This window comes from Mauremys reevesii, linkage group 7 (genome assembly GCF_016161935.1).
Source record: "Mauremys reevesii isolate NIE-2019 linkage group 7, ASM1616193v1, whole genome shotgun sequence".
Classification (NCBI taxonomy): domain Eukaryota; kingdom Metazoa; phylum Chordata; order Testudines; family Geoemydidae; genus Mauremys; species Mauremys reevesii.
This window is the reverse complement of record NC_052629.1, coordinates 53,329,737-53,353,886: the sequence shown is the minus strand read 5'-3', so window position 1 is coordinate 53,353,886 and position 24,150 is coordinate 53,329,737. Positions and strand designations below refer to the sequence as shown.

General features: G+C 40.7%; 1 protein-coding gene across 1 annotated transcript in view; it reads left to right on the top strand.

Moving 5' to 3' along the window:
- The window catches only part of CDHR1 (cadherin related family member 1), a 59,754-nt gene extending 37,376 nt beyond the window's left edge, over positions 1–22,378 (top strand). The window contains exons 15-20 of the mRNA XM_039546460.1: positions 703–770; positions 5,063–5,291; positions 6,325–6,579; positions 16,542–16,553; positions 17,440–17,760; positions 22,075–22,378. Coding sequence (XP_039402394.1) covers positions 703–770; positions 5,063–5,291; positions 6,325–6,579; positions 16,542–16,553; positions 17,440–17,760; positions 22,075–22,083 — 894 coding nt within the window. The 3' untranslated portion in view covers positions 22,084–22,378. The remainder of the gene's footprint in view (positions 1–702; positions 771–5,062; positions 5,292–6,324; positions 6,580–16,541; positions 16,554–17,439; positions 17,761–22,074) is intronic.
- Positions 22,379–24,150: the final 1,772 nt, after the last annotated feature.

Sequence of the window (24,150 nt, the reverse complement as noted above, 5' to 3'; positions counted from 1 at the left end):
AAAAAATTCCCCATAGGTACCAAAGAAAACAGAAATAGCTCCCTCTAGCAAGTCAACTGCTTCTCCCAATCCTGAGCCCATGGAGAAACTAATAAGAATGCAGAACAAAGTTGCAACATCTGAAGAGATATCTGCAACGCAACCTGGGCCCACAAGCACAAGAATGATCGAAACACCAGCCAGAATGAAACAATGTTATGTACAAATATCAACTAAATATACCACAGTGGAGAGTCTTTTTAAAAAAATCTCAGTGTTGTTTAAAAGACAGTTTTGGCCAGGGACAATGCACTCATATTTAGCTGATCTCTAGTAAAGTTTGAGAATGAGTTGTTTGTTTGGTCAGTGCACCAACACACTCCTTACTCCTATGAAAGAAAGGATGTTACAAGATAATGTCAAATGCCTAAGAATGGAGTACCCAATAAGCATTATAGATTTTACTGCTTATGTTCATGTAGAGTGCTTAGGATGTGGTTATATGAAAAAGCTTTGCTGTATCACTCATTACCATTTGATTTTGTAAGATTTTGCCAACTTCCAAATGCAATTTGTTAATGAAAATTCCATAAATATACTGACAAAATATTTTAAAGGGGGAAAAATCTGTTTGGCTTTCAGAGTGCTGTTATTAGGCACAACAGGAAAATATACTTTACTACAGGTTAATAAATCAGGACTCCTTTGAATTCTTTTCTTAAGGCTACAGACCCAGATTCGGGACTCTGGGGAGAAGTCAAATACTCCATATATGGAACAGGAGCTGATCTGTAAGTAAAAAAGTTAACCTCTGAAATACATTAAAAGGAGAAATCACTACTAACAAAATAAGAGGGTTAAGACAGCAGCTGGCATCTCAGACTAATGCATGTTGAGATTATTTGAGGGTGAGGCACTTACCCTATGTCTTTTTCCTGAGTTGTTTCTGTTAAAATATTTTCTCCTGCAAAAAACAGGCAAAAACTTGTTGTATGAGTCTATGGTGTTTTACCCACATGCCCCTAAAGAAACATAGGGCAGCTAAGTGACAACGCATAGCATCTGTTCAAACTGTCATTTAAAAAAATACTTTTTGCAGGAAGAAGGGTTGTTTGTGCTGGTTATTGTGAAAGTTCTGTGGACCACACACACCCCCACACACCCCTGTTTAGCTACAAAAACGGTGCCATTTCAACACTCAACCCGATGTACAGAAAAGACCAAAAATTCATGGGAACCATCTCTACAAATTCCCACAACATTCTCTGAGGTCTGACACTGTTAGCACTTCTAGCATTGGTGGCTGGCACCACTGGATATTATAACTGTTGCTTGCATGTAACACTAGTAGCAGCAGGGCACGGAGGAAGGGAACAGGATGTTCACCGGGTCTCTAATAGATACCTAGCTCCTGCTTCCTGCTGTAGGAGAGATGAAAATGAGCACCCATTTGATCAGCTCTCCAACCCCACCCCAGTTATTGCAAATGTAATAATTGGCTCGGGCTCCTAGCCATCTCAAATATGGCTGCTCATCTCTCATGGTTCTGCTGAACCCCTCCCCCCTATGACTTAAGAGGTTGGAGAGAAGAACTTGCAAATGCGTATGTTGTCCAGACTCTCATCCCCCTCTTCTGCAAAATTTTATTTCTTCTCTACATTCTCCACCTGGTTTTAAAGCTCTGCTCCCCACTTTGAGTAGGATGCTAATTATGACAGTCAAATCCAGAATTTCAGGGGTTTATTGGGAAACATCCAAACAAGGGCACACATACAGGAGCTTCTAAATCACGGCTTATTTTGAGCTTCTCACTAAATCCTCAAGCAAGCTGTTAATTGGGTAGAAGCAAGCAAGCAAAGGCCATCCAATGCACTCAGACCTATTAAGTTTAAAATGTAACAGCTGGTGCCAAAAAACTTCTGAAGGCTTGGGGAAAAAAATATGTTGTGGGGAAAAAAAAGTGTGTGCAAATTTATTCTGATTCTCACACTCCTAAAGCTAAAATAGAATTTAATCAGGGAGATGAGGTTGCTCTGAGGTTTTTTTGTTTTCCTAAACATGGAACTTTTTTGGTTAAGGCACTGGATTGAGACTCAGGAAATCTGGGTTGAATTTCCAGCTCTGCCACAAACTTCCAGCGTGAGCTCAGGTGCATCACTTAGGCTTGTGCTACATGCAATTCTTGTACCAATTTAACTGTTTCAGTTAGGGCTGTGATGTTTCTGCCAAAACAGTTAAATTGGTACATCTCCTAACATGGATGTAGTTGTACTAGTATAAAGGTGCATTATACTGGAATATTCCCCCTCCCAAATAGGAATGGCAATGTCTGTATGTGAAAGGGTCAACTCACCACTGGCACCTCCTCATGGCCAGTGGTGAGTCTGGGGGAGGGATAGCTCAGTGGTTTGAGCATTGGCCTACTAAACCCAGGGTTGTGTGTTCAATCCTTGAGGGGGCCATTTAGGGAACTGGGGTAAAAATCTGTCTGGGGATTGGTCCTGCTTTGAGGAAGGGGTTGGACTAGATGACTTTCTGAGGTCCCTTCCAAGCCTGATATTCTATGACGGGGTGTGGTATAGCAGCACTCTGTCCACTGGGGTCTCCTGCCACTGGCTGCTCTGCCTCTGTGGTGGCCTGCCTCTTCCTGTGACTTGGCCCTCTGGTCAGGTCACTTCAAAGTCTCTCCCCTTCCAGGGTAGTTGGTGAACAAAAAGCAGGGGGAATTAAAGCAAATAAATGGAGTTAGTAAAGGACAGAGGGAAGTGACTCCATCTCAGTATGTATCCAGATCTATCCCTCCCTTCCCTCAGGCAGGGGCCATCAGGTAGTGGTTGTCTGAGAAGCTCCTGACTTCCAGGGCTGGCTCCAGGCACCAGCAAAGGAAGCAGGTGCTTGGGGCAGCCAATGGAAAGAGGCGGCACGTCCGGGTCTTCGGCGGCAGGTCCCTCAGTCCCTCTCTTCCTCTTTGAGCTGTCGCCGAAGTGCCGCCAAAGAGGAAGAGAGGGAGCAAAGGACCCACAGCCGAATTGCCACCGCAGAATGAAGCAGGGCGATTGAGCTGCCGCCAAAGTGCCACCGATTGGCTTTTTCTTTTTTTCTTTTTTTTTTCGCTTCGCCACTTGGGGCGGCAAAAAAACTGGAGCCAGCCCTGCTTTCTTCAATCAGCCTTTCCTTGGGAGCTGAGGGTTGAAGATCTGTTTCTTTTGACCTGGTCTGACAACAAGTGAGTTGTTCTGCCCCCCTTTCAAAGCTCCTCCTCCAGCCTGTGCATTTCTTGCAGGTCTGACCAGGTGGGGGTGGCTGAGCCCAGACCAGTTCCTTAACCCCTGGTTGTCCAGTGTGGTGGGGTTTGTCTACCCCATCACACAGTATAACTCTGCCTTATACCAGTATAGCTGAGCCCCCACCAGGATGCTGAACCACTTTAACTATATTGGTATAGCTAAAGTGATACAATTTTTGTGTGTAGACAAGGCCTCAATCTCTCTGTGCCTCAGTTCCCCATCTGTAAAATGGAGATAATAAAACTACCTTTTGTAGTTCTTGTCTTTTTAAATTGTAAGCACTTCAGCACAGGGACTGTCTCGTTCCATGGATTTGCACCACACTCAGCACAATAGGGTCTCACTCTTCATTAGAGTTTGTGGGTACTATTGTAATACAAACAACTTATAAGCATAGATAACAACAATGCCAATTTTATAATAATTATATATTGAGCTCAAAATTGGAATGCACAAAAATATTTTATTCTATTTTGCATTAATTACAGGATATGTGAAACCTTTCATTTTTACAAAACCTGCATTTGGGGCCTAAACTGACAGGGTCATTTGAAAAGACAGGATGTTGGCATCTTTAAGTGAAATTCAATCTTTTGCCTGTCACTCTTGCCAGTGGCTCAGTAATTAAAAATGCATAGAATTGAACTCACCCTGGATAATTCTGAATATCTGCAACCTCCCAGTACCAGTTTATGAAACAGTGATTAGTTTTTGGAGGACACAATCGCTCTGCACATTTTAGGGGGCTTAGCAGAACCATTTAGCTTACCCATTCTGAGACGCTAACTAAGAGCCAAATATTGTATGCAACACACTTTCCTCTGCTATTCAGCTGGGATCAATCAATCTTATTTTATTCAGGACACGATCTAATACATTGTACTTAAAACCGGAATAAATATGCAGTTCTCTAATGTTTCTACACAAAGAGATCACATTTGGGAAAAAGCCATCACACTGAGCATGGCATGAGTACAAAAACTTCTACGAAATGCAACTGAAAGGGCTAACACATAAAGAATAAAAGAACACCACATAATAATAATTCTGTTTTTTCAAAACAAAAAGGACAAGCAAAAATATGTAGGGTCAGTGATTTGGGATCTGTCAGGTTTTAGGTCTGTTTTCGGAACAGGAGAGGCCTTGTATAAGGCTCCCAGCTGCATAAATTCCAGCATTATACCACTACCCACATCTTTAAATACTCATCTGCATTAGACCATAACTGAACTGTACTGTACAATAGGCTCCGTTCTCAGCTAGGCAGAGTTTACACTCGGTGCAGCTGAGAAGAATGTGGAGGAAAGCTGTCTCTAGTCCACCTTCCCACTACCTCAGTCCTGGGCTGAGGCATCCAGCATAACTTAGAGCAGTGGCCAAAGATCTGGTGAAGTGTCATGTACTGCACCTTTTCTGTGTCTGGTGCGAACCCATACCCCCAACAAAGCCCTGCCCATCCTGGATGCACCACCCTGCATTGCAAGGCAGGGAAGTGGGTGGCATAGAACAAGCTATGCCAGCTTTGTGCCATACAAGCTTTCCCAATGTCAGAGGAAACCCTCAACTGCTTCTTTAGGGGGCCTATGTGTTTGTCAATTGACTGTTTAGCCTTTGGTGTAAGCCGTGTGACACCACTGAGCCTATGCAGAGCGAACAAGACAAGATATAAATTAACTTGAGCTTGCATCTTTTCTGGGTACCAATATCTGACCTCAGCAGTTCAATAATCTAGACTAGAATGTGAGCGTCCTCAACGTGACACTCAAAATGCTTGTTTTTTCATGAATCTCCTCCAGATTTCTAATCCATCCATCAACAGGAATTATTTATACCCAGCCATGGGCCACATTAGATGCTGAAGTCACTGCAAAGTACAACTTCTATGTGAAGGCAGAAGACACAGACGGGAAGTATAGCTTGGCTGAGGTATTTATCACTGTGCTAGATGTCAATGACCATTCTCCAGAGTTCAATGAGAACATCCAGGAAAAGACTATGATCATTGGATCACCAGTGAAAATAGAGGTGAGGAATGAAACAAAGTCTACTTTGAACATCCTACCCCAAAGTGTGCATATGTGGGATGAGGGTGAACAAACACATTTGTTTCCCTCTAGTATATTTTAGTTTGCCTGTTGAGTGTGGCAGTGTAGAACAGAGATCTAAAACGTGGACTGATAATATTTTACATACTGTTCAAAAGGGTAAATGCATCAAAAGAAATGTAATTCTGTAAAAATAATAAACCCAAGTTACATCATTTAAATTATCAGTTTGCACATAGTGTGCTGTATAGTGCTAGATTTTAAAATAAGTCCATCACCATCACCATTGGCACAGATGCCATGGAGTGAGTAAGTGTGCATGGGGATTGAAACTGGGCTACCCTTCAAAACAGAAATCAAGTCTATTGTGTGGGGATACTTGCATCTGTCCGTGTAGTTACATTGGTTCTGTAATGAGAGGGCTTCAGTGTCCAAGTAGTGTATGTAATGCTGTGGTGTGGAATATGAAAAAAAAATGCAGATGTCATGTACAGTTAAATGAGAATCTGCCTAAAATATATATTAGCAAACATACATTAGCAAGTCTGATGACAAGAATATACATATGGTTAGCAAAAGTAAATATTGAAGTATAATAACAAAAACAAATGTAGTTTGGTGGTGTACAGAGCTAGCTCACTGGCAAATTGTTTTCTGTCAACTTCACCTGTAAGAGTAAAGTGTTCCGTCTAGTCTGGCTGCAGGGAAATACCCATTAAATTAGTACAAGATGCCTGCTATTATAAAGTGAATCATTTATAACCATCACATCCATGGATACATAATATTTGGACTTTCTTTCTTGTTTACTTTAATCTAAAATAAAAATTCTTCAGATGGAAAGGATTGCTAATTTTGTTGTCTAAGGTCACACAGTAATATCTCAGTAATCTCACAACAGATGCTTTGACTAACCTTAAAGTGGGCAAATACATGCCCAGGAACTTTTACATTCTCCCTTCACCCAAATTCATCAGCAATACATGTCTCTTTTCAACATTTCTCCTGAACAGGCTATAGATCAAGATGCAGAAGAACCCAACAACATTGTAGACTATTCCATTATGCAAGCAGATCCAGCCAATGTATTTGATATAGATCAAAGCACTGGGGAAATAAAGCTGAAGTCCTATATCAGGTCCCTGGATATCATTCACAACATCACCAAGAACAAAGACTGCATATGGTCTGTGGTAGTCCAAGCCAAGGACCGGGGCTCCCCTTCATTTAGCACGACGGCAGTGCTGAAGATTGATATCACAGAAGAGGTAAGCAGATATTGACCAGAAGTGACCAGCCTTGGGAGATGTTGGGTGGAACCAAAGAGGAGTTTCCACTCACACCATTTCTAAAGAGCACTGTTTAATATTTCAAGAGTTGATAATAGCAAAAAACTAAAATAAAATGCCAGCCATCAGTTTTCCCAACAGATTTTTGGTAGCTCCATCGTTTAATGCCTTTCCAGAACCCTGAGGCCCAACCAAGTTCTGTGGACTCAGAGGCCTAAGAAAATCCTGACTGGAGGAGAGGGGAAAGGGCCGGGGTGGGTTAAAATCTGGCTGGGAGATTAGTTCCTTTCATCTGATGTCAGACAGTTAAGGATCTATGTGCCCCTGAGACCAAACTTCAGTCGGACTACTACATTTCTGAACGGTTGGTCAAGAGAGATGAAAGGGAATTGGACCAAAAGTTGCCCTACGGCTTGGAGAGCAGGTGATCAGAACTGGGATTGTTGGAGCAATCAGGCCAAAGACTAACTGTAATCCATCTCTCTCCCCTGTGACAGCAGCATTGCCCTCTGGGTGCAGTAACCTCCATAATCTCAGTGTGGGTAAAAGAAAGAGGTGAATGCATAGAAGGTACTTGAGAAGGCAGAGAACTCAGAACATTCTCCCAGCTCCTCCAAGGAGCTCCACACTTAGCCACTGCTGAAGGACTATTCCTAAGAACTTTTAGATACCAAATTTAAGTTTTATAAATATATATTAAGATATATAGAGATCAGTCTAAGGAATATCTTTGTGGATTTCCTATGACTAAAATATTTTCTTGATCTTAAAAAATAATTCAGTATGAGCAGCATTCTAAAAAGTAAGCAGGCGCCTGCAGCAGAATGGTCTTAAGAGCATGAGAACCAGAAAATGTTACTGATTGGAAGTTGACTGGAGACAAATAAATTATCCAGTTTAATTTCATTGTTCAGCAAAAGTGAAATTCAAAAAGTAAACGTACAAATGCATGTTTAAAAATAAATTAGTTTTTATGTATTTTAATAATCCTCAGTGGTGTTAGTAATCAAAACAAAAGGACTTTAAAATATACAGTATTATGCATTTGTTGGCAGTGTCCCTTCAATCCAACTGGTTTATATGTTAAAATCAGGCTTGAAGTGTGCTTTCATTTATGATAAACCCCTTATACTCTGTACTGGGACCTTAAGGGGGGTGTCAGAGAGGTGCAAATGAGCTTTGATGCAAAAGAGACCGACCTCTTGCCTTTTACTATCTGGACCACATCCACAGGGCATAAATGCAAATCTCTTCATGCTAACAGTGACTGGCCTTCTCTTGCTTTTGTCCAAAATGCAGCCAAAGTTCTGTATCCTTTAAATATTAGCATCTCTCTCCTTTTCTCATTTTTTTCTGTTTCCCCTCTCATGTTCCCGTGATATCAATCACCCAAGGTAAAGGGATTTGTGCCTGTACACATATTCTGAGCCCATTGATAGTTATCCATCTCATGACAGAGAAAAGGCTTCATCAGAGAAAACTCATTTTAACTATCTCTTTAAAAATGATGAACCAGATTCTGCTTTGTAAATACAGATAGATTTACACAGGTAAATAGATACCTGTGTAAATCTAGAATAACTCTTCAGATACTCTGAATTCATACCACTACCACTCCTAGAAGAATCTGGTCCAACATGTCAGATGTTTGACCGTTTCTGAGTTGTGGAATATTTCTGCAGTGCACAGGATAAAGTGCTTAACCCCATGAAGCAAACTGCAGTTATCTGTGGCAGTTTATCGTTGGTGATAACCTGTGCCTTAATTAGAATAAAGCATTCCACTTCCACATTTAATACTAGGTGACATGGAAGTATGTAATATTGAATTTTGAGCCACCCATTAATTCTAAGAACATTTCCAGTTCTTCTAATGTAAAATAACCATTAACCCATCCTTTCACACAATTTCTAGCCATAGAGTGTGGATGGACTTAGCTACTGACCTCATAGTAATGTGTTCCTGGCTATTAGTCCAGCAAGCTACAGCTGCTGAGCAAGAGACATCACCGAAATCCTGGCCTTGACATCAGTCAGCATATTGGAGGTACCGAGCCAGTGAGCTCACAAGGGCCTATGACTTGTCATCAGCACAACAAGCTAGACAAGCTAAGCGAGATTAAAAGAAGGGGGAATGCGCTGGCGAGCAATCCCCCTGCTCTGCTAAAAGTAGTGGGAGAGTTCCCTCCTTTCTATCTTCTGTGAATTGGGAACTGAGCTCCCCCATGTCCCCTGTCCATCTCCCTCTCTTGAACTTGGGGAGGTCAGCTCCCCAGACCTCCCCATTCTTCTCTCTGGTCACTGGCTGGCAAAAGGAGGACGACTCAGGTGAGAGAATCTGAGGAGGGAATGGCAGGGGAAGCTGCTGGTTGGCTGGTTATCTAAAGGTTCCAAGAATTCCTGCCAGTGGGTGAAGCAGCTTTGGTTCCTAATAAGAGAATGTGTCCATTTGGGAGTTCCCTGCCTGCCTCCTGCGGAAAATATTGGTCCCTCAGCAAGTTTCACCTCCCCTCCCGAGGTGCAGAGAGGGATGGAGAGAGCACCTGCCACTTCCAGTTCCCCCTGCTCCTCCAGGAGAAAAAGCAAACCTGCCACCAGCTTTTTCTTCCCCAGGCAAAATGCAGGGGCAACAGAAAAGTCATGTGAGTGTCCTCTCCCCTCCTGGCATTCCCTAGTGGGGAGTGTTGGCGAGCAGAGGTGAGGAAAGTAGCTGGGAAACCAAGAGATGTTGTTCTATGTATTTCTACACCCTGCATGTGCTCATGCACTTTGGGCCTGCTATATTTTCTACATTAACGACTTCCTGCTAGTAGGCTGACCAGACAGCAAGTATGAAAAATCGGGAGAGAGGGTGGGGGGTAATAGGCACCTATATAAGACAAAGCCCCAAATATCGGGACTGTCCCTATAAAATCGGGACATCTAGTCACCCTACCTGCTAGCAACCTGCTGATATTGTGTTTCCTCCATTCAGTCCAACTCCAGATAGAATGATTTTCAGTGTTCCATCTCCCAAGCATTGCATTTATGGACTTCAGTCCACTATATTCCACTTAGAATTATAGAACAGGAAGGGACTGTGAGAGGTCATCTAGTCCAGTCCCCTGCACTCATGTCATGACTAAGTATTATCTAGACCATCCTTGACAGATGTTTGTCAAACCTGTTCTTAAAAATCCCCAATGAGAGAGATTCCACAATCTCCCTAGGCCAGTGGTTCTCAAACTAGGGCCTCTGCGATCAGCCAAACCTGCAGACGCGGCAGGTAAACAAACCAGCCCAGCCCGCCAGGGGCTTTCCCTGAACAAATGGCGGCCCTAGTTTGAGAACCACAGCCCTAGGCAATTTATTCCAGTGCTTAACCACTCTGACAGTTAGGAAGTTTTTCCTAAAGTCCAACCAAAACTGCCCTTGCTGCAATTTAAGCCCTTTGCTTCTTGTCCTATCCTCAGAGGTTAAGAACAATTTTTCTCCCTCCTCCTTGTAACAACCTTTTATAACAACTTTCATAATTAGCCCACTCAGGCAGGAGCTACAAAATGAATCTTGTAGCACGCCCTACAGAAAAATCCTTGCACAGTGCTTGATCGCTTCTTACATCACTTGTAGTTTTTCAGCGGTGACCAGAGTTACTTGCGAAAAAGACTCTCAGATTCAGCCTGTGGGGGAGATTCAAATTTCCAAATACATCATCTGCTGTGGATGGGTTCTCATTTGTGACCACCTCTGCTAAGTTTCTGTCCTGTTAGCACACTGAAGAGTCCATCTGGGTTGTCTCTCTTTTGTCTGAGGTTATAACTGGTAGAAAAGAGTCCATATAGCATCTAAAATCTAGTCTGGACAATACAATCTTAATCATATGGAGGAAACAGTCTTTTGTTAGGATCATGCACCAGCTACACACAGGCTATAGGTGAATGTGTCTTTTCTCTCTCTTCTCTGTGCATACACCATCTCTGTATGCTGAGTGATTTTTTTTTAACTACTCCCTTCTAGATGCAGAGTTTTTCTGACAGCATAACTAGGGGTTTCTCACAGTGTTAATCACACTGAGTAATTAAACAGGCATATTTTTCTGATTAACATTTACCATTGCAATTAGTGCAAGGCTGTGCCCTTCGTGATAGATGCCTTGAGGCTAAGTGCGTCAGTAGAGCACATCAAAAAGACCTTTTGCTCTTTGAATAATACAGCAATAAAAAAACCCAGAAGCTGTTTAATTTAACCGAGTCTAGTTTTATGGAAATTGGTATTGATTGGTGCCCAGTGCTTTTCTTTATCCTTGCTCGACAGACTAAGAAACATATGCTGAAGAAGCAACTTTTTTCCTTTATTTTTTTCCATTATGTCTGCTTAAAATTTAGTCTCTAGGGCCAATATTTTCAAATGTGAGTGACTAAAGCAAGGCGCCTAAGGCTCCAGTTCTGTATGGTGTTCCACATGGATGGATCCCTGCATACATACAGAACCCCATTAACTTCACTGGGACTCTGCAAATTTATGGGGCTATTTGGACACAGCTATTTGCAGGACTGGGCATAAGTCCATATTTAGGCTCCTAAAATCAGTGATATATTTGGGCATTCAGCAGCTTGGGCATTTATTTAGACTTCTGAAATATAGATGATGATGATGATGATGACAGAACAAATATATAATGGATAATATGAAAAAGTACAGGAGATAAGCCTATACATTAGGCATGAGAGACAAGACAGGGTGCAATAAGGTAGAAATTTAAAATGGAAACATTTTTATATAGGAATTAAGAAAGGGTTGTTGTTTTTTTTTAACACCAGGATGATCAGGGAAAGAGAGAGCCTGCCACAATAGCTAGCTATTTATAGCATTAGTATACGTAAAGAAGTTCTTAAAATCAGTTTCCACAAATGTAAGGTGAGGCTAGCAATCAATGAATGCCCAGTGATGTGACAGAATTTCTCTCACCTGGATTGACCTTACCTTTGGGAAAGGCCACTTAGATTGTCCTTTGGAAATAGCTTAATGATGAGTGGTTATTATAAAATGGCATGCAGCGAGATTGCTCTTGAACAACTCATTTGTCATAAAGCACATTATCTTTTATTTCTCTGTGCTTTATAACACACCCTAGGCACCTTTATCCAAAACTAGTTACCACATCCTGAATGTGTCCTATTTCCTGGGGAAACTGGCAAAGGAATTGTATTGAAGCTCACTGATGCCTCATCCACCGACGAGTTTTCATCATGATGAGCAAGACGATACATGCAATGTTCCCAACATTAAAATAGAGATGGGTCTGAACTAGAACCCAAGATATGAACTCCCCAAAATTTTAGGGAAGTTCAGATACAGATGTAAATTTTGCTGCTCAGGCTCATCTCTGTGTCGGTGTGCATTTAATTCCCCACACATGAAAAAATTCTACCCCGATTTACTTAACTGTATATGAAAGTTTGATGAACTAAGTGTCAGATAAACCTTGCTAAGTAGTACATGACTTGAAATGAGTTCCATTAATTATGAGTGTTTGTCAAAATCAATTCTGTAGCATGACACTGAAGGTTGCATAGTATAGGAACAACAAAGGGAGAAAAATTACATACACTGAAGAAAGAATGAGGCGTCCTTGTGGCACCTTAGAGACTAACAAATTTATTTGAGCATAAGCTTTCATGGGCTAAAACCCACTTCATTGGATGCATGCAGTGGAAAACACAGTCAGAAGATATATATATACACAGAGGACATGAAAAAATGAGTGTTGCCATATTAACTATACTGAGAGTAATCAATTAAGGTGGCAAAGAATCCTGTGGCACCTTATAGACTAACAGACGTTTTGCAGCATGAGCTTTTGTGGGTGAATACCCACTTCGTCGGATGCAAGAATTAAGGTGGTCTATTATCAGCTGGAGGAAAAAAAAAACTTTTGTAGATGATCCAGATGATGAAGATATCATCAATGTAGCGCAAGTAGAGTAGGAGTGTTAGGGGACGAGAGCTGAGGAAGCATTGTTCTAAGTCAGCCATAAAAATGTTGGCATACTGTGCGACCATGCGGGTACCCAGAGCAGTTCCGCTGACTTGAAGGTATAAATTGTCCCCAAATCTGAAATAGTTGTGGGTGAGGACAAAGTTCAGCCACCAGGTTAGCCGTGACATTATCGGAGATACTGTTCCTGACAGCTTGTAGTCCATCTTTGTGTGGAATGTTGTTGTAGAGGGCTTCTACATCCTTAGTGGCCAGGATGGTGTTTTCTGGAAGATCACTGAAGAGGTTGCTATTTATTCTTCTTTCTTGCGTTAATCCCATCAAATGGGGTCCGCTCTATGAGACCACTGCCTCCGAAGTGCTAGTTCAGTGCCATATCTTCTGTCATTCCTCATGCTAACATATCTTTGTTTATGACATCCCACCACTTCTTCGTGGGTCGGTCTCTGTCTTTTTCCTTGATCTTTTACCCACATAGTTGTCAGGACTCCACTTGACTTGACCAAGCCATCTGAGATGACACATTCCTCATTTTTTCCTTTCTGGATGTTACTTTGAGCATGTCTCAAACATACACATTCCTTACATGATCTTTCTTGCTTACACCATGCATCCATCTCAATATTTGCATTTCTATGGAATAGATCATTTGCTCTTGTTTCTTCTTTATTGTCCAACATTCAGTGCTATGCATTAAAAATGTACGAACCATCATTTTAAAGACTTTCTCTTTTAATCTCACCTGTATCCTACTGTCCCATACTACACCACTTATCTGTTTCCATTTGAGCCAGGCATTTATTATCCTAGCTCTAATTTGGTCCTCTGTTTCCCCAGATCCTGGAACTCATACTTCTGGATACTTGTAAACTTTGTATCTTTGATATTGTCCGCCCAGCTAGTTTCATGGATAATTCTTCAGTGTTCACAATATTAAAATAGCATACCATATATTCTGTTCTTCCTCTGCTTAGTTTGAGCCTGTGTCTGTCCAACACATATCTCTATTTATCAAGAATCCTCTTCTAGACTATCTATCATCTGTAAACAGCATGCACTAAGCTATGCACCTTGTGCAGGTACCCAGCATGAGGTTAAACAAGAAAGGGCTCACTGTTGATCCCTGATACACTCCCACCTTTCCAATAGTTCATCCGTTTTACCATGGGGAACTGTTGATTTCACAGCAGTTAGTAATAATGACTGGGTTAGAGATTCCTTTTTTACTCATCAGTCAGATAAACTGAGGATTATAAAGGAAATTCCATCAGTAACTAGGAAAACAGAACACATAGTAAAAATTAATAATGAGAAAGTATTTTCCCTCCAAAAAGGAGTTTCTTTGTCTCACACCCTATAAAAGAACAGAGGTTTGGGGAGTTAGACTAAGAATGAACCCTGTCAGTATTCCACTAGGTACAGTGAAAGGGACCAAACTACCCTCTCTTCACCATCTACAGGGTTATGTCTTCTTTCTGTATTCTGTATAGTGCAGTATTAATCTTTGATTAAATAATTCCATTTGATCCTATTTGACAATCTCAAATCATTATTAAATTCAATACACAACAGTTCATGTTAGAAAATTCAGAATTTAACTCCCTAGAACTGTCTCCCATCTCACTGAATTTGGGACCTGTTTAGAGCATTTATATTTATAATAGCTTGCTTTATGCCAAAACTAAAACATCACTGGTTTAATCAGATTCAGCTTATATTGAAAATATTTTCTTTCCTAAGTATTTGTTTTATTCTTCATCATTTGTATGGTTTAAAGTACATACGAGAAGATGGATTTTTCTAATTTCATATTGAAAATATTATGCATTTTGCCATTCTCATATGGTACATATACATTTTGCTAATGTCAGGACATTTACAGGAGACATGTAAGAAACAACATGTAAAAATAAACTGGCATGGAATTCTCAGCCAATCAAAATGGCATGACTATAATAGTTGGGGTTTTAACCACTTATATAATCAGTTGCGGGTGCCTGATTTGCATAAGCACTCTGGCCCCGTTTGTGTGATTAACATACAAACCAACCTTGGGAGTGGAATGGAGCTACATAACCCCAAGGGGAAAGTCAGGAAGTATTTAGGCCCTGGAGTTTAAACATTTTGGCCTCAGACCTATCGAGCTCAGATATGATTATTAAACATGAAACATCCTCAAGTTGTTATACTGGAAACGAAATGAATTGGCCAATGAAAACTGGCCAGCTTTTTAATACTTTGTAGATCAGCACATAGGAATGAGTATGAAAAATATTACTGTAATTTCTTCAGATATGAATATTAAGCAATAGTATGGTGTTGTATGTTTGAGATCTTCAATTCAGCTTGTACACATGAAATATATGCAACACAGAATTTAAATAATTCTAATCCCGAAAGCTTCTGTAGTATTTTCACAAATGTGAATTGTTCTGCATGTTTAAATAGCCCAGTCTTCTCAAGTTTAAGTAGGAAGGAAGCTAGCCCTTAACAATTCTTTCACAGCACATCAAAGGAGTTAAAACACCAATTTTAACGGGAGAAGATTCTTTGATGTCTACTGCTGTGATTTTCACAGTTACAATGAGAAAACTAGCCAGTGAGAAGCTGTGAATAATTATAGGGCTAATGAAACATGGCAAAAGTTTCAAGGTTGCTAAGAGGTTTATAACAATTTTGAAGAATGGAAAGCTCCAGTCTGGAACAAGGTTTACGTTGAAAAGAATAAATAAGCTGTTAAGAACCATTTCTATTCTTTAGTTATCTGCCTTTGCCTACTACCTGTTGTGCTGATGATTCTTGTACTGCCCAAGTGTTTTAGAAATAGTGGCATAGCCTATACATCTGCCAATGACAGTTTAGGCTTGAGTCACCTTCACAAGTCTCAAATGGTAAGTAGTATTAACAGAGAGACAAAGTGCGTGAGTTGATATCTTTTATTGGACCAACTTGTGGTGGGGAAAGAGACAAGCTTTTGAGCTTACACAGAGCTCTTCTTCAGGTCACTGAAGTTGATCCAGTAAAAGATATTACCTCGCCCACTTCATTTCTCTAATGTCTTGGGACCAACACAGTTACAACTACACTGCAAACAAGTATTATTATTACTCTTTTAAGTTCCATATTTGAACAGCGTGTATGGTGAAGATATACTATTGTGATGTACCAGGCTTTTTCTTCCTGTCCTTCCCTGTAGCTGGGTAAGGCTTTAATTAAAAGAACATGAGCATGCCATATCAGATTAATATGGCCTTTTACAGACTAAAGCGTGAGCTAATTTTCTTGGTGTTTTTCCCTATGTGATACTTTGCCCCACACATCCACCACTCCTGATCATTTTAAAGGGGATTTCATTTTGTGTGTTCACCAATGTGAAGCTTTCTAGCTTGTGTAGAATGATATTAAGGAGAGCCTGGTATGTTTTTGTTCCATGAGTTTGTATATGATGTAGATACTTGTATGTTTATGAGCAACTCAGACTCTCATTCCAAGGAGCTGTGCTCTTACTTGGGTAGACCTGTGAGGACACTCAGTAAGCCCTCACCCTCGTGCAGATGTAACTGTTGTTGGGGTGCTGGGGATCATTCAGATCACATGAATCACCAGTTGCATGATGCCCTCCCATGAATATGTGCCAATGCTAGGGAAGAACATGAACAATGGAGGGGTGGGAAATAATCCGACTGCTCTAAAACAGTGAATAGGAATCTTTTGTATTCATCATCTACCACAGTTCTCCTGGCTGTGGAGCTGGTGAAAGATGGTCAAAATGTAGGATTAGTTCACACAGTTGGCAATTTTTATTTTAGCTGGTATGTAGGATAAAGATTTACATCACACACGGTTACCTAAAATTAGGCATTATGTGTCTCCAGAGTGCTATGCCCAAATTTACAAATTGCCAGTTTCTTTGGAATATAATGGTGCACAGGTTGATAAGTTCTCTTTATTTTTGACATTTCCAGATCAAGTCAAGGGTAAAATCCTATATTTTAGGCCTCAAGAAGCATCCATGGACAATATTTGGAATTTGCATGAGTGGCGTCCTTTCCACCATTTCTGTAACAATGGTGATCTCCACCATCACATATTGGAAAAGTGTGAAAAGATCCAGACTTCATCCTCAGGGCAAAATCCGAAAAATTATACGGGGACCTCCAAAGCACTCAGTGTGCTGAGCTGCAAAATGAACTGTTCATTCATTTGTCCTTAATATGCCATATATAGTGCACATTAGCTCTTATTTAGTTTTTTTAAAAGAAAAATCTTGGTCAACTCAGGACTGTTACCTCAAACAGTTTTGTTATGTCTGTAAAAGAGTACTAGAAAACAGAATGCAACACAGATCTGCTAGAGACTTATTGTGTACCTTGCAATCAAAAAAACACAGTTGCCTCAAAATATCTTTAATGCCATATTCAGTAACAGTCCCATAAACTGTATCATGTGCAGATCTTCTCAAAAGATTGTGTTCCACGTATTGGGATTCAACAGTATTGTTCTTTCTTTTAAATTAATCCTAAAATACAGCCTAACAGTTCACCTGCATATTGCAGAGCTAATTCTCTTAAATACTCCAGTATCACACAGGATTGATCCAAATCATTGCAGTAACATCATGTAAGCTTCAGTGTTTGGCCATTACAATACAATACTGTAGGGATTTCTTTTTGTCCAGTTTGATATTAAATCTAAATGACCCAAATTCAAAGGTAAAATAATCAAATTGCTTATTTATTTATTTACAAAAAGACAACTTATCTTGGTCAGCCCTCATAATTACATATTTTGGACAAATGAAATTATAGAATCTCTGTCTGTCCCATAGAGTAAGTCACATGTTCTCTTTGTACTCTTTTACAGACTCTTCACAAAGGGCCAATGGCCGCCTTTTTGATGCAAACTAAAGATAACCCCATGAAAGCCTTAGGAGTGCTAGCTGGTGTCATGGGCGTAATGGTGGTGATCACAGTCATGATCTCTACTGCCATGTTTTGGCGCAATAAGAGATCCAACAAAATCATGCCGGTGAGACGGATCATAAAAAAGAGACAGATCCACCAACCCACGACGGTCAGGATGGAGTGGCTGAAATTCAAGTGGTCCAGCAATCCTGCCGAGAAGTTTGCCATTGAGGATGACACAAAGAGTCTGCAGAATGAGAACAGCAACAATAACGTCCAGGTGCCCTCTCTGCCACCTACTGCCCCAGCCCTGCCCCCTCCCCCAGTTTTAGTGCCCAAGATAAATACCACTGAGTGGAGAGTGACCACAGTGTCAGGCTCCCTAAGCCCCAAGTTTATAAACAAGCCGGGGAAGAAAAGGGGCCTCAGCAGCACCCATAATGCACTGGTGTCAGAGCTCAAACAGAAGTTTGAAAAGAGAGACATAGCCAGCAACAACCCCCATATCTAGTGCATCTGCAACAGCCACTCATGGAGATCACATAGCCATGCAGTGTATGGTGCATGGTGTGATTGAGCTTTTCCATTGCTTTCAATACAAAAGGAACTAAAAGCAGTTCCCCACTGCTACAATCACCTGTTACTTTGCACAAGTATTACATGCTAGTATATTTTGCAATGGAATTAGTTCATATATAATATCGGTGTCAGTTGCTAGAATTTTATTCAGATCATTTCTAAAAACTAGTTTCCTCCCTGCACTGTATGACCAAGGTGCTAATTGTCTTGATGGAGGCCATAATTTTCAGGAGGGGCCAGTGATTTTGGGGATGTCCAACTTGAGGTTCTTTCAAGAGACATGATTGTCAGAGGAGCTATGCACCCCCAACTCCAGTTGATGTCAGTCCTTATCAGGGCTGGAAGATAGCCACCATGGTGCCTAAAACTGGGCATTTAAAATCACACCACACTTGAAAATGTTGACCTTCTTGTGGAATCAGCAGCATATCAGCATAGGAGGTTATTTTTTTTATTTAGGCAAGCTGTTATTCTCTGAGTAAATACATTATGAATGGATACTTACACTCTTAGGTGTACGCCACATTTTGCAACAGCTTGTGAAGCGATGTGCTTAGAACTTAAGTATCCTTGATCCCAGATATGAACAGCCAGGCTTTGAGAAGTTTTTCGTTTTCATGCAGCTTACACTGGATTTTGCCAGAGCAGCTTTGACATAATGCTTTCCTCCATTTCCCAGCCAAACATCCCTGCCAAAGGCAAGTCCCACTCATTCATTCCAAAAACAGTTAGTGATGGGTCCAAATATGGAAACTGTAGCATCTGCAAGAGGTGGGGCTAGTGCTAATTCAATGCTGCTTCCTGCAGGTAGGGCACCCAACAATGGGGGAGAAGCAAGAAGTGATTAAAGCAGGAAGACTGAAATGTAAAAACTGAGCAAAAAGATAGACATGAAAAGTACAAGCAGCCTCCTGGAAGCTGGGTCCATCAGTCAGGAGCGTGTCCTTAAAAAAAAAAATCATTTTCCTACATCTTGGGAAAGTGTTCTTCCTAGCATAGAGTGTTGGTGTGACATGTTTCAGCATCTATCATGGACTGCTGTAGGGGGCTGTCAGGTGACATAAACTTTCCATTTTGACCCAAAACATTAGTGTCCTAATTATGCTGCAGTTAAAAAGCTACTCTCATTTGCATCTGAAGCACCTATTTTTTTCTGCAGTTTGCAGCATGGCAATAAAGGGTCTAACCTAGGCTTACCCTCTTTCATTAGTATTGTTAAAGGAAAGCTCTTTACTCATTTCTGAATGCGTGAAATTAACAATGCAGAAGGGAGCAGGTAAAGCTGTTTTTCTGTATTCCTGAAATGAGCACTGAAGTACAGTCTGGCTTCTGCTTTGGATCAATCCAGCAAAGCAGCTGTAACTGCAGTTTAACTAGGTGCTTAAGGCAGGTTAACAGTGCCTTTGCCTCGTTGATTTGTTAAAAAGCAGCTGGCCAGTACTACTGAGTGTAGCACCTTGTTTCCAACTCCAAGGATGAGGCCAAAGGTGACACGTTTAAAAGTTTGCCCTCCCGGACACAGTCATTATGTGGGACATTGTACCACAGTGTGCTAATGCTATGACACAAACATCACAGTGTCATGTTACATTGGCCCCAGAGATATTTCAGACTCCTCTTGGTGTCATTGAGGCATACAGGGCTATGCCATGAAAATCAGGATGGGTGGCAACCCCAAGCCAGAAGAAGGTGAAGTATTCTGAATAACCATCTCTCTTCTAACCTACTATTTTGTTGGATTATATTGCATCTGCTGCTGACCTACAGACCTGCTGGACCAATTGGTCTGACCTAGTTCCTGGGTCCATGGATCCCTCCTTAACTCCTTTATCCCTAAACCATCATATAGTCCCTTTTCTCTACATCTGACATCGCTGCATGACTGCCTATTGCATCACATTTTCTCCATCAGGGAAGGTGAGATGAGCCATCTGCCCTCAGGCAATGTCTATGCCACACCTGAAATGACTCAACAGCTGGTGTCATAGAGCACTGTGATTCTCTATATGTTTCCTCCTGTCTGCCCACATCTCTCCCACCCCATCAGCTCAAAAACAGTATGGCTTGCAGACTGCAGCTGAGCTCCCACAGTCCCTAAAAGGATTGGAATGTGTTGCCTAAACTAGAGCCTCAAATAATTGTAAAAAATCTTGGCCCACAATCATGTATTGATTCTTGGCAGCAGTACCAGGAATTATAAGTGAACATGTAATCTTCAGTAGGCCATTCCTATAACCACACTTCGCTGCCTGCTTTTAGGCCCTGTTTAAAGCCATGTATTCTTTTCAGCAGCACAATGAGGCCTGTCTCACTAAGACTCAGACCTTTGTAAAATAGCCATTTGAAGTCACTCTGTTGTAGGTTTGACAGTTTGGTTCAAGCAGGTACAATGAAACTTAGCTTCGCTTTCAAAGTATTCCCTTTGTGTCGACCTGTCTAGAAAAGACAAACACTATGTCAGATGCTTTGGCTGAAGCTCACAGCCGTAGATGTGCACGATAACCAGAGAAAGCAGTGGCACAGAAAACCCTTTTGAAATGCACTTAGAGACAATTTAACCAGTTCCCTTGCAAATATATTATAAATCTTGGCTGTGATTTCCACCCATTTCCACCAATGTGACGCCATTGGCTAACACCTGGTTTAGCCTGGCAGGCAGAGAAGCAGTTCCATCCACACTGTGAAGGCTCCAAACTATTACTACTTCTACTAATTTCTGGATAAAAGGAGGGAATATTTTATATTTTACTTTTTGAGTTGAGGCAAGTGGTATTTTCAAAGGACTAGAGATAGGTATACAATATACTGTGAGAAATTGCACAGTGATATACATAGTACTTTGGGACTTTGGGCCTGAGTCTATTCCATTATATCGCTACAGCGACACTGACCTAAAACTGGTATAGAGGCTGGAGAGTCATACCTTATATAAAAACAATGCAGAGTCCTTGTGGCACCTTAAAGACTAACACATTTATTTGAGCATGAGCTTTCGTGGGCTAAAACCCGCTTCATCAGATGCATGGAGTGAAAAATACAGTGAGCAGTATAAATATTACAGCACATGAAAAGATGGGAGTTGCCTTACCAAGTCGGGGGTCTGTGCTAAGGAGGCCAATTCAATTAAGGTAGAAGTGGCCTAGTCTCAACAGTTGACAAGAAGGAGTGAATATCAAAGAAGGAAAATTTGTTAGTCTCTAAGGTGTCACAAGGACTCCTCATTGTTTTTGCTGATACAGACTAACACAGTTACCACTCTGATACCTTATACAGCAATAAAAGATAGGATTTCTGCCTATCTACCTGTAAAGTTTACAGCCACCAGTATACTAATTACTGGAGCTATTTCTGTTTGAATTCTTACATTGAAGGGTGTGGGGAGATTGCTTCACTGAAGTCTAGAAATGAGGATTACAGCATACCAAGTGATACCAGTGTGGATGTTTTATTATGCAAAACAATTAAGAAGCATTTGCTGTGAAGTAGAACTGTGCAAAGAATGGTTGAGTGGGAAAATGTAACTTTGAAACGCTTACTTAAAACAGAGTTTAATTTGGCTTTTGCTATTCCTCACTAGGCAAATTTATAGAAATGGAGCATGTTTTAAAATAAATAGTGGCTTGAAACAGTGGTGACGACTGAGACTCATAGCACACAACACTACAGGCAAAATTCTCTGCTGGCATCCCTCCACTAAGTCAGGTGGCAAGCCTATTTTTTTTTTTCTATTCAGCTCTGGTTGCTATTGTCATTGCTGTTGCTGCTGGCAACTTTTCCCCTGGTTCTTTCATTTCTTCATCTTTGTTATCTGGCTCAACGCACAACAGTATATTGTTTGCTCTTGTTCTTTGGGTTCTGGCTAGACTTGAAGGACCAGTTCATCAACTTGTGTAAATCAGCCTGAGTTCAGATGAACAAGGCCAGTTTACACTAGCTGAGGATCTGGCCCCATGTTCCGGCCGATTGCAACCCTAACATCTCCACACACTTTTTCAATTTTTGCCTAAATGTTCAGCTTCTTTAGGGCACCATTTACAAAACAACAGTGAGCAGCGTTTGCACAGCTCTACTCTAGAGAACAGACCCTGACCCCACGAACAGTGAGGTAACATCAGAACCGCACAGGGAGGAGAACTCTGTATTGGTACACAAATGTCTGTGATGACTTGAAGTAATGATCTGTACATTTCATTTGTTATATTTCTGAATCTGTTTATACAACATTTCATAAAGGACCAAAAGCTAATAACTATTGTCTGGACCCCTGTCTTCATGATGATGTATTTTTGGCAGTATTTATTGTTCATTCTAATATGATGAAGCCCTGTAAGGACCATTTAATTAAATGAGACTTAACAGGAATTATAAGATAATAGTCTTAAACAAACATTTAAGGAAAAAAAAGATTGTTTATTATATATTGTGAGACTTTTTTCCCAATGAATACAGCTGTTCTTACCAGTTACACTGTATTCCATATGTTTTTATTAATAAAATCCATAAAAGGTACCCAACGATTATGGCATCGGTGTTTTCTGTTTCTCTTGGCAGTGGAATCTTTCCTATTTTTTGCTGCTTTTAGCTTAAGTTTTAGGACACTATAAAAAAGGCAACATCGTGGTTGTCCTTTGTGCATCTGCAAGTCAGACAGTTTTCTTTGATGACAAAAATGAGGCTGGGGGAGGAGAGGGTTAATTCTGCAGCACCATTCATAGGAAAGTGGTTCTCTTCTGCTGTCTGTCAACAGCAAAATTTGCAGGTTAAGCTCCATGTTGCAGAATCTTTTCTGCAGGTGATTAAATAGGAGGGTGAAGGGCTTTGAAAAGCTCGCTGAGTTCTAAAAGGCAGACCTGGCAGCTAGGGGAAAAAACAGCGCTTGATGCAGACACTGAGCAAATTTGATACAGAAATGGAATTACTACTATGATGTAATTATATTTGGAACACCACTGCCTATGTACTTGTGATAATAGGTGTGTGCAGAGGTCCAGTTTCACAAAACCGGTTTATTTATTAAAAAGATGGATTTTTTTTTAAATTGTTCTTTTTTTAATGACCTAGGCATGAGTTAATGGACTTTATTCAGTGTTTATTACTGTTTCACCTGTCTCAAAGTGGAACATGATAAATGGTTTAGAAGTGGTCTGTAATATGTATCTTCTATATATATCCCTCTGTACTTGTATTATTTCCTGTAACCTCCTACGCTAATATTGCACTAATATAGCCTACATGTCCTACAGTAGCATAACAACAGAGGGTCTGTTCTTTGACTTTGGCAGTGAGATGCCACCACCCAAAGAGTTAACTAACTGATGAAAAGGGCAGAAATTTTGGTGGTGCTGCAACATCACAAGCAGATATTCTTTAGTATGCTGGGTTTCGCTCATAAGATTGACACTGTAGGCCCAGAGCCTGCCTTCAGCAGGGTTTAGCGACCCACTGACCAAGTACAGCAGCAAATTTGTAAAAAAAATTATGTAATATACTGGAAATTGGGATAATTAAAGGGTCTGACAGTTCACAAATCTCACCACTTGTTATGGTGCTGAAGCGAGACAAGACTATAAAGTTATGTGTTGAGTATATAAAACTTAACGGTGTCACGGTACTTGACACCTATCCTAGGCCCAGAATTGTTGACATGTTAGATGCTTTAGGCACTGCAAAAATACCTCACATACTGTGGCCTTGATTAAAGGCTATTGGCAAACACCTTCAGACAGTGAAGCATGGAGAAAATCCACTTTCATTACTGATAGGGACTTTGAATTCTTACCTTTTGAGTTAATTAATGCAGGAGCCACCTCTCAATCAAGTGTTAAATGCATTACAAGACTTTGTGGAGGCTTATATAGTGTATATATATTGCAATAGTTAGCAATGATTGGTCAGATCATAAAAAACACTTGGGAATTGTGCTACCACTACTCAAAGATTCAGGTCTTACTGTAAGGGTATCAAAATATAAAATAGGAGCTGCCAAAGTTCCTTACTTAGGACATTGGTATGGGGGTGGGCAAATTTTTCCCGCTCCCTGGAAGATAGAACCTATTGTTAAGTGGCCCAGTCTTTCATAGGTTTGGTTAAT